Genomic DNA, 10,858 nt, shown 5'->3' with positions numbered 1-10,858 from the left:
GAGAGAGAGAGAATGGCCAGTTCTTCCTAACCTGGCCCTCTCATCTGTACAGTAGCCACTGCCTTTCTCCTGGGAAACACACAGAATATACTTAAGTATGTACAACCCAGGGCTCCCACATGCTAAACAGGCACTCACATTGAGCCCAGTCCCAGCCTTCCTTCCCTGCAGACCAGCACTGTCTGCACAGCTGTGCTGCCCCAGCACCTGGAACCCAGTACTTTAACAAGTACTTGTAGAACCCTTGCTGTGTGCCAGGCATTGTGCTGGCTGCTGGGGAAAGAGAGAGTTTCAGAGATCATGCTGTATGGTGTTGGAGGAAGAGAAAGAAAGCATGAAACAGTACATTTCTCAGGATCTGGGCAAAGGGCAGAGTTCACCAAGGAGAGCAGGAAGTGGTCACTTTAGATGTGTGGTCTTGGAGGGCCTTGGAGGTGATGTCTGAAGTGAGCAGGAGACAGCCAGACAGCTCTGAAGGTGTGGGGAGAAGTGTGGCAGGTAGAGCAGCATGGGTCCTGTGCTGCTGGGCTCTAGGGGGAAGAGGACAGGAGCCAGCCCAGGGAATCTCCCCAGGGGCTTGCATAGGCTGCTGAGTCTCCTAACCTTTTCACTGTGACTCAGAATAAAACAGCTTTCCAGTCAGGCATGCCCTTAATCCCAGCACTAGGGCAGCAGAGACAGGTGGATATCAGTGTGAGGCCAGCCTGGTCTATATAGTTCTAGGGCAGCCAGGGCTACATAGTAAGATCCTGTCTCAATAAAATACAACAAAGCTAAAACAGATGCATTCCCTGCCACATCCCCAAGTTCACACACATGTGTAAGTGACATAAGCTTTAGAAATCAGTCCCTTCCCATCTGACATGATGGCCTTTGCATTGAGTAGATGTTTCTCCTCTATGTATACCCTTGTTCAGATGTTGTATTTAATTGAATTGTATTATCATTATAAATATTTGTTTTGTACGTGTGTATGTGTGTGCTGAGCATATCTCTGTGAGTCATATGTTGGCGTTATAAGCCTGCAGAAGTCCAGAAGGGCATTGGATCCTCTGGAACTGGAGTTACAGGTGTTCACGAACTACTGCCATGTGGGTGCAAAAACTCAAGCCAGGTTCTCTGTAAGAGCCATTTTGTTTGTTTGTTTGAAGACAAGGTTTCTCTGTAGCTTTGGAGCCTGTCCTGGAACTCACTTGGTAGACCAGGCTGGTGCTAGCCTCAAACTCACGGAGATCTACCTGTCTCTGCCTCCTGAGTGCTGGAATTAAAGGTGTGCGCCACTGCCACCACCATCTGGCGTAAGAGCCATTTTTTTTTTTAAGCTGGGCAGGGGTGGCACATGCCTTTAATCCCAGCACTTGAGAGGAAAATGCAGGTGGATCTCTGTAAGTTCGAGGCCAGCCTGGTCTATAGAACTAGTTCCAGGATAGCCAGGGCTATCCAAAGAAACTCTATCTCAGTCCTCCACCCCCACCAAAATTCACATTTGCTTGTTTAATTTGTGTGCATGTATACCATGGCTCATGTGTGGGACAACTGTGGGAGTCATTTCTTTCCATCCACCATGTGGTTTCCAGAGACTGAACTCAAATCATCAGCCTTGACAACAAGAGCCTTTGCCTGCTGCATCATCTCACTGGCCCTTTAATTGATTAACTCACTAATTAGTTATTTTTTGAGACAGGCTCTTACTTTGTAGCTCAGACTAGCTCAGAATTCATAATCATGTAGTGTTAGCACTCCAGGGACTGGGATTACAGGTGTGCAACACACACACACACACACACACACACACACACACCCCTGCACATACCTTGTTTCTTTTCAGTACTGGGCTTAGCCGAGCGCTTTGTGGATGAGCTGTCTGGATACTTGTCAGATCACCACACATGGACTGTTTGGTGGTGCACAGTTCTCAAGAAGTTAGAAGTTGGATATTGTTTCACTGCGTGGGTGAAGAGGAGGTTCTCAACTTGACACTAGCTGATGGAGGAGGGAGATGACCTGAGGGAAGCCCTGGCATGTGTGTGGGGTTTCCTCTGACTCTGGGCCACATCTGCTCACGTGGAGACAGGCGGGCGACCTCAGGGAGTAGGCCACCTCCCTGAGCCTTCAGATCAGGCTTCATCCCTTTGCCTGAGTGAGAAGGAAGCTGAGGCTCAGCCTGCTGTACCCAGGTTGTGGCAGTCCTGTACAGTGCGAATCACTGGCTCCACTTGAGGGAGGCTCAGCAAGGCCCCTGGCACAGGGCCTGAAAGTGGAAGGTGTTTCCCGCTCTTACGTGCAGCTCAGGTGCAGACCCGTGTTCTGCCCAGAGGAGGTGGCTGTGGAGCTTCGGGTGGGTTGGCGCCTCCTTGGTCTCCAGGTTCTCTCCCTGCCTCAGACAGTGTCTTTCCTGTCTTATAGCGGCTGTCTCACCATCACCCTCACCAGGAAAGGATCCAGCACTCTCCTCTCCCCCATCTGCATCACCTGCTGTGCAACCAGGAGAGGAGGCTCAGGTAGGCAGACTCCTTGGGTGGAAGAGCAGGCGAGGGGCACAGCCTGGATGTTTTCTCCAGAGTTTGAGTGAGTCACGGTCATTCCTGTGACTGTGGACAAACCCCATGCTGTCCTTGCCATCATGGGACTGTCAGGAGCTATGCGAATGACGCACAGTGATGTGACTGTCCCTTTGACTCTGTGGAGTCCCAGGTTTGAACCAGTCAGTGTGAGGCCCCTCCAAGGCAGCATCTCTCAGGCCCTAGGAAACAGTGACTCAGTGAGGTTTGGTCCTTTGTCCAAGGTCGCTCAGTAGAGAAGTGGGGACCACCTTATTAGTCCCCTCTCCAAAGGACATCAGCTTTTCATGAGCTTTAGAGAGAAGCAAGCCCAGAGTAAGTACCCAGACAGCCTGAGTGGGCTGACAGCTAGTTGATGGTCCAAGGCCACCAGAGGAAAGGAGGGTTGGCTAGAGCAGCTACCAGGAGGGACTTGGCAACTAAAAGTTGCCTCTCCTAGGGCCAGGAGGCCTTCCTTGGAAGCTGGAAGTCTGGGCTTCACTGTTTCTGTACTGATTTGGGACATTGAGAAAGTCACCTTCTCTGGGCTCTGGCTTCCTCACGTGGGAGAAGGCGACAGCCTGCCGTCCCCTGGCTCTCCTCTGGTCTTCATGTGTTAGCACTACGGAGCTCTGTGTGCACTTGAGTGACCTGGCTGTGGTGGAGAGGGAAGGGAACTCTTCAGGAGCAGCATGGCTGGTAACTGTGCCCCGTTTCCTGCAGGGTGATGACCTCTCCTCAGCCAGCCTGTCTGAGCAGGGCAAACAGCAGCCCCCCAGCAGCGCATGCGCAGCCTGCGGGCAGCGGGTGCACCTGGTACAGCGGTACTTGGCCGAGGGCAGGCTCTACCACCGGCACTGCTTCCGGTGAGTGCTGTAGGGCAGGGCATATCTCCCAGCACCCGGGAGGGAGCTCCCTTGGGGTCAGCACCCACTGTGCCCTTCACACCTGCTGTGGCCGTTCACACCCACCGGGCTGTTTATACTGGGCATTCAGCTTCTCCTTACTTCACAGAGGAAGAAACTGTGGCCTAGAAGAGAAAGACCAAGACCCAGTCAGTTACAGGATTACCCTCCCATTCTCATTCTTTTTATTTATTTATTTATTATGTATACAATATTCTGTCTGTGTGTATGCCTGCAGGCCAGAAGAGGGCACCAGACCCCATTACAGTTGGTTGTGAGCCACCATGTGGTTGCTGGGAATTCAACTCAGGACCTTTGGAAGAGCAGGCAGTGCTCTTAACCTCTGAGCCATCTCTCCAGTCCCCTTCTCATTCTTTTTAAAGATGTATTGATTTTTATGTATGTGTCTATGACTGTGGAAGCAGAAGCTGTGTGTGGGGACGCCCCTGGAAGCCATCTGCAGTTACAGGCCGTCATGAGTGGCTCAGTGTGGGTGCTCGGGACCAAACTCAGGTCCTCTGCAAGAGCAGCAGTTGCTCTCAAATGCTGAGCCATCTTTTTTCCTGGGGTGCTGAGGCTTGAACCCAGGCCCAGGCATGTGCAGGGCAAGCGTCTCACCACTGAGTTTTGTGCTCAGCCCCCCTCATCATTGGAGCTCAGTTGAAACAAAGAATTTTCTTGGGTTTAAGTGTGACTTCCTGGGGATGCCAAGTTGTTTGGTTTTGTGGTGCTGGGACTGAACGCAGTCTGTGTCTGCTAGGCAAGCCCTCTACCACTGAGCTATTCTTCCAGCCAAGGGAAGACAGGTTCTCCTTTTTGCTTTTTCTGTTTTTGTTTTAAGGCAGTGCCTTACTGCGTAGACCAGGCTAGCCTGGAACTGGTATTTCTCTGGCATCAGTCTTCTAAATGCTGAGATAAAGTACATCGGCGTAACCCAACCCAGCACTCGGGAGGCAGAGGCAGGTGGATCTGTGAGTTTCAGACCAGCCTGGCTACAGAGTGAGTACCAGACAGCCAGAGCTACAAAGTGAGACCCCGTTTTATAAAACCAAAACCAAAACCAAAAAAACCCCCAAACAAAACAGGTGTGTACCACCATACCTGACTTTTTCAAAAGTGCACTTGAGGGGCAGGTGCGAAGGCTCAGCACTTAGAGCAGTGGTTGCTCCTGCAGCGGACCCAAAGTTTGATTTCCTTCATGCACATAGCCTCTCACAACCTCTGTAATCCAGTTCCAGGGGATCTGATGCCTTCTCCTGGCCTCCCTTGGAACCAGGTATCCATGTACATAGATCTACATGTAGGCAAAAAAGCCCAACACATAAAATAAATCTTAAAAAGTATCCCCCCCCCCGCAACACGCATTTGCTATTACTAAATGTGTATGCATGGTCTGACCCTGTGTCTGTAGATGTGTGCCCTGTACAACACGCATTTGATATTACTAGATGTGCACGAGTGGTCTGACCCTGTGTCTGTAGATGTGTGCCCTGTACAAGAGCTTTCTGCAGCTGGGCTCACCCACACAGGAGACACTCTGATACATTGTATTTTATTCTGTTTCATTAAGAGCAAGCCAGCCCCAGGCTGGGGCTGTGTGACTCAGTGGTGGAGTGCTTATTCATAATTCACAAGGCTCTGGGTTCCACCCCAAAACAGTTGAGCTTGGGCTGTGGTCCAAGGGTAGAGCACAGTGTTTAGCCTTTTTAGAGGCTTTGGTTCCCAGCCCTGAAAAACAAAGTGAAACCAAAACAAACCTGGTAGGTAGGGAACCAAACTGATTTCTAGAGTAACTGGCTGATGGCGGTCTTCCCCTGGGGCAAACCCTGGGGCACTTTCGCCTCTTCCCCTTGCAGCACAAGCTTGTTTCACAATGCTTGTTTCTAATTTGACATGGTTTACTCTTCCCCTCTGATTCCAACAGTTGCTGTGTTCTTTTTCTTTTGGAAAGTCCAGGGTATAAAACCAGTTAGCCTGGCAGTTGAAGGAAGGAGTAAGGGGATAATAATTTTGGTCTCTGATGGAGGACTTACCCAGGACCTAGCCAGTGTGCCCTGCTAAGGGAATACCTGCTCTGTCCTCTGCAGATGTCGGCAGTGTTCCAGCACGCTGCTCCCGGGTTCTTATAATAGTGGGCCTGAGGAAGGCACCTTTGTGTGTGCAGAACGCTGCACCAGGCTGGGTCCAGGAGGCCGATCAGGAACTAGGCCCCTGTCACAGCGAAAGCAGCAGCAGTTAGCAGAAGCCAAGGATGGAGAGGAGAGTGACCTTAGTGTGTCTGCAGTGGCCGAGGCAGATGGGTTCCAGGCCAGCTCCGAGGTACAGCCCCAGACCCCGAACAAGCCACTTCTTCCCAGCAAGCCCCAGGAGTTGGCCAGTCCCCCTGCTGGCCGGCCCACACCTGCCCCCAGGAAGGCTTCTGAGAGCTCAGCCTTGACGCCCCCAACACCACGGCCACGGTCTAGCCTGCAGCAGGATGGCTTGGTGGAGCAGGGTACCAGCAGCAGCCTTGTGAATGGTGAGTGAGAACACAGTGGACGGGGCGTGCTGCCTGAATGTGTTCCCTCCTGTGGGCATGTACAAGGCATGTAGCCTTGTGTTCCTGGAATAGTGTCAGCTTTCCTTCTTTTCCTCAAGATTTATTTTAAATTGTGTGTATGTGTGTCTGTGCATGTGACAATAGATGCCTACAAAGTCCAAAGTCGAGAAGAGGGCATAGGATCCTTTAGAGCTGGAGAAACAGGATGTTGTGAGTCACCTGATCTGGGTGTTGGGAACTGAACCCAGGTCCTCTGGAAGAGCAGCAAGTGTTCTTGACTGCTGAGGCATCTCTCCAGCCCTGTGAACTGCTCTGAGCTGGCACCTGTATGTGCTGTGTGATGAGGTCTCCTGTGTGTGTCCCAGTCACCTTGTGCCTTTTCATGCCATGTTGTTCTCCAAACTGGTACAGCTCAAGCCATAGCGCCACCTGTGTCCCGTGTATGCATTTTGTTTCTGTCTTGTGGCTTGGAGTATAGCAGGCATACATGTGTGTGTCTTGAGTGTCTGGGACTGTGCATGTTGATGTCAATAGTATGTGACCTGGTTCATTCCCAGGTATGCTTCAGGTAACTTCCCACTTTAATTATGTGATCTGCTATCTGTCTGGGGAGGGCAGTGGGGTCAGGGCCCTTGGGCTCATCTGAACTTCATGGAAACTCTTGGACTGCTGTCTGCAGGGTTTTCTTGGATGACCTCCATGTGTTCCTGAGCTATGCAGAACACCCCTTATCATTTGGTCAGGGAAGGCAATGAAGGCCAGAGGGAGAGAGCATCCCGGGACTTGTGCCAAAACATTCTCAGCATTTCTGGAGGCAGGCTTAGGTTTGGGTACTAGGGACGCCGATAATGTTTGGACCTTGTTGTGTTTTCTTGGAGGAACCAGTGATTTGGTAGTGTGTAGACACGCTGTTGGGGTGGATGAAAGGAAGCCAAGACTGGGATTTAGATAGCTGTAGTCAAGGGAGGTTTCCAGGTGGAGGTGGCACCTGGGTTGATACCCTGGTATAGAAGAAGTGACTGAAGGGATTTGGGTTGGGACTTTTCAGCTAGCATGCAGTTGGGCCTGTCAGAAGCCTGCCTACAGCCTGACTGACCATTCTCCTATTCACCTTTGATCATGTATCTTATCTCCCTGAGGGCGGGGCAGGGAGGGACTGCGGTCACCCTGGTCTGTGATTTGCCATGTAGGGCACAAAGTGCTGGCTTGCAAAGCCAGCACTCTGGCTGCCTCTTGGTACCCCTCTACAGCCCATGAAGGCCTGGTTCATTGTCCTCTCACGTCTAGGAAGACTGCAGGAACCCCCTGTTCCCAGGCCAAGAGGCACACCCAAGCTGTCGGAGAGGTATTCTGGCCCCTGAAAGGCCTCTGGGGGAGTGGGGGTTTCCAGGGCCCAGATGGGGAAAGGATTTCCTGGCCCACAGGGAGGCTCCTCTCTGGGTGAGGAAGGAAAGCCGTGTCCCCAACCTGCCTGACCTGTGCTCCAAGTGGGGACAGCCACCTCTAGAGTCACTTTGCCTCCCAAGCCTGTGCTTCCTGCATGACATGGGCATCTAGGCCTTGTTTATAGAGTACATAGTTCATAGACAAAGCTGATGTGTCTGCCTCTCTCCAACCCCACTCCAGGGAGGACATACTTCTAGCTTTTCTTTGAGAGCGGTCCTCATTAGGATAGCTGCCCTGGGAGGGGTAAGGGGCCACAGTGCCCCACTAGTAAACATTTGTGCAGTTCCTGGTGTGTAACCACACTCTGGAGCAGGGTGTCGAACTCACTGGACCCTATGAAATGGAAGGCTAGCTAAGCCTCCATGGAGCTGATGAGCCTGAGGTATAGGGAGGTGGGTGACATCATGAAATGTCACACAGCCCCTCTTTTGGACTGGATTGACAGCGGCTGTGTGATTGAAGGCTTGTCTTCTCTGGGCTCCAAGGTGCCCTATTGGGATGTGACTGTCACAACCTATTTTACCTTTTTGCTTGGCCTGATCTTGGGGCTAGGCTTGGGAGAACAGAGGGGGCAGCTTCTCCCCCTCCTCTGGGACAAACTGAAACTTCCTAGAGAGCAGAAGGCTGACCTCTTGCCGTGGCCTTCCTCTAGGATGCCAGCACCAAGGAAGGACCCCCCATGGATTGCACTGGTGCAGACAGAGCCAAAGAAGAAACCAGCCCCACCGCCCCCTAGCAGCAGTCCTGGGTCACCAAGCAGACAGGTGGAGAATGGAGGCCTGGAAGAAAGGACCCAGAAGAGCCCAGTAGCTGGGCCAGAGCCCAAGCCCTACAACCCCTTTGAGGAGGAAGAGGAAGAAGAAGAGACAGCCCCAGCAGTACCAGGCCCTGCCCCAGCCCCACCAGAATCCACACCCAAGTCTCTGCACCCCTGGTATGGCATCACCCCCACCAGCAGCCCCAAGACAAAGAAGCGCCCTGCCCCGAGAGCACCCAGTGCTTCCCCCCTTGGTGAGTTCTGGGTCTGAGGTACGGGGAGCTTTGTTATGTTTTTGTACACTATGGGTATGTGGTCTCCCATTTCATCTAAGAGAGGCTGGGAGAAGGGCAGTCACTTTATAGAAGACGCAGAGCATTGGAGCAATGGAGGTGGAATTTGAACCCCAGCTTTGTTCATCTATCCATCCATCCATCCATCCATCCATCCATCCATCCATCCATCCATCCATTTAATGTGCATTGATATTTTACCTGCATATATGTCAGTGTGAGGGTGTCAGATCTTGGAGTTACAGATGTTATAATTTGGAAAAAGTGGTATGTGAGAGAGAGATATCATGTGACAGAGCTAAGGTGGAGGGCTTTTTTACTGGAGAAAAGTGAATGGGAAAAGGGGAGATGGAGACCGGCCTCTGGGGACAGGAGTGGCAGAAGAGAAGAGAGGGAGACAAACAGAGACAGAGAGAATGAGGGAGAGATGGGAGGTGGGCAGGGCCCTTTTAAAGGGGAACAGGAGGTGCTCTTAGTGACTACAGCTGAGGACGTATACCCCAAGGTCAGGCCAGCACAGATGCCTGAACTAACAACAGATAGTTGTGAGCGACCATGTGGGTGCTGGCAATTGAACCCGGGTCCTTTGGAAGAGCAGCCAGTACTCTTAACCACTGAGCCATCTTTCCAGCCCCTGAGCTCCAGCTTTTAACACTTCCTGTTGTGGTAATTCAGCATGGGAGTCAGGGAGTACTTGACACAGCCTTGGACTTGTGAAAGGCATGAGGCAGGAGTTCACTTGAACCCTGCCCCCTGTGTCTGTCTCTCCAACCACTGAGAAGCTTGGCTTCTACCTTCGTATGACTTGGTCTTTAGTCTCCTCATGTGTGAGATGGGGGTCAGCTCCAGGTCCCTTCACCCTAGCACGCTGTATGTTTTGGTTTTTCCTCAGATTTGTCTTAAACTCTTGGTCCCCTATCCCACTCCTAGGGGCGTGGCTGGCAGTTCTGGGACCAAGCACCTGCTGGGAGCAATTCCAGGCAAATTCTCAGTCCTGTATGCCCTGGGTCCGCTTGCTGGTTGGGTTCGGGGTAATGGGGACATGAGCTCTGAAGTTGGACAGAGCTGTGTTTAAGGGTGACCCTAGCTAGGGAGGATCCTTCCCTGAGTCTGCGGCTTCATCCAGGAAGTACAATGATGGACGTGGAGGCAGAGTCCATGTCATCTGCAGAAGGGGAAAGCTGTGCTTGGCAGTGCCTGGCCCAGCAAGTGCTGCCCCCACCCTGTGCTGTTGCTTTTTTCCAGTCTCTGCTGGAGAAGAAAGCCAGCGTCATTTCCCCTGCCTTCCCTGTACTGGAGCCTCCATCTGCCCCGTGGCTTGCCTTTGAGTGGGCTTGGGTGTGGGAGGATCATGGGACATGTAGGGAAGTGGAAGGCAGCTGTCTTTCTGAGTGAGAAGTTAGGGCCATAAATGTGCCACAAGTTGGCACACTAGCGCAGCAGGGGTACAATGACCTAGTGCCTTTGTGACGTGGGTCCTGGCATGGGTTTGGTGTTCTCTGGCCTCCTGCCCATCCAGATGGGAAAAGCTTGGTGTCCAGGGCTACCCCCAGCTCTGGTAGCAGGATGTGTTGGGGGATTACAGAGTCCTGCTTACCACTTGACTGTTACTGCTATTGGTCTTCAACAGTTCTCCACACCTCCCGCCTGTCACACTCGGAACCTCCTTCCGCCACACCATCGCCAGCCCTTAGTGTGGAGAGCCTGGCATCCGAGAGCTCCAGTCACACTGCCAGTGCAGAGCCTTTGGAGACGCCTGCCGTACCCAAGAGCTCCTCAGATCCTGCTGTGCACGTGCCTGGTACCCCTGGCATAGCTGGGAACTCCGTCACCCCCTCAGCCAACTCTTCCCTATCATCTTCTGGGGAGCTAGGACAGCCTGGTGGTGAACAAGTACCCCAAGCCAGGACCAGGGGCAGCCCAGGTACCCAGGCCACCAAGCCCTTTAGTGGTGCTACCCCCACGCCCTTCTTGTTGGCTGGAGACCGGAGCCCTGCCCCTTCCCGGGGGAGTTCATCCCCACAGCTGCAGATCAAGGTGAGTGCAGAAGCAACCTTCTAGCTAGTGGATGTGTGGCTCGTCTGGGGGCAAGGAGGCCCTCGTCTGGGATCTCGAGTGGACACACCCATTATTACCTGTGTGAGGCCCTGGTCTGTGTTTCTCCATCCCTCTGTCTGTCTGTCTGTCTGCTCCCAGCCTGTTTACTAACACGGTGGGATCTGTCCGCCCCTGTATCCTTTGCCCACACCTCCTCTACCCCACCATCTGCTGGCTTCACTGATGCCAGGCCTTGGGCATGTTCATTAAGACCCTGTGCTTGCCGGGCAATGGTGGCTCACACCTTTAATCCCAGCACTCGGGAGGCAAGGCAGGTGGAT

General features: G+C 52.7%; 1 protein-coding gene across 1 annotated transcript in view; it reads left to right on the top strand.

Annotated features, from left to right (window-relative positions):
* The window catches only part of Micall1 (MICAL like 1), a 30,930-nt gene that overhangs the window by 9,786 nt on the left and 10,286 nt on the right, over nt 1–10,858 (top strand). Inside the window, exons 4-9 of the mRNA XM_005354212.3 lie at nt 2,407–2,501; nt 3,264–3,406; nt 5,533–5,963; nt 7,272–7,329; nt 8,083–8,441; nt 10,111–10,517. Of these exons, the coding sequence (XP_005354269.1) occupies nt 2,407–2,501; nt 3,264–3,406; nt 5,533–5,963; nt 7,272–7,329; nt 8,083–8,441; nt 10,111–10,517 (1,493 nt within the window). The remainder of the gene's footprint in view (nt 1–2,406; nt 2,502–3,263; nt 3,407–5,532; nt 5,964–7,271; nt 7,330–8,082; nt 8,442–10,110; nt 10,518–10,858) is intronic.

Source organism: Microtus ochrogaster, chromosome 15 (genome assembly GCF_000317375.1).
Source record: "Microtus ochrogaster isolate Prairie Vole_2 chromosome 15, MicOch1.0, whole genome shotgun sequence".
NCBI lineage: Eukaryota > Metazoa > Chordata > Mammalia > Rodentia > Cricetidae > Microtus > Microtus ochrogaster.
This window is presented reverse-complemented; position numbering and strand designations above follow the sequence as displayed.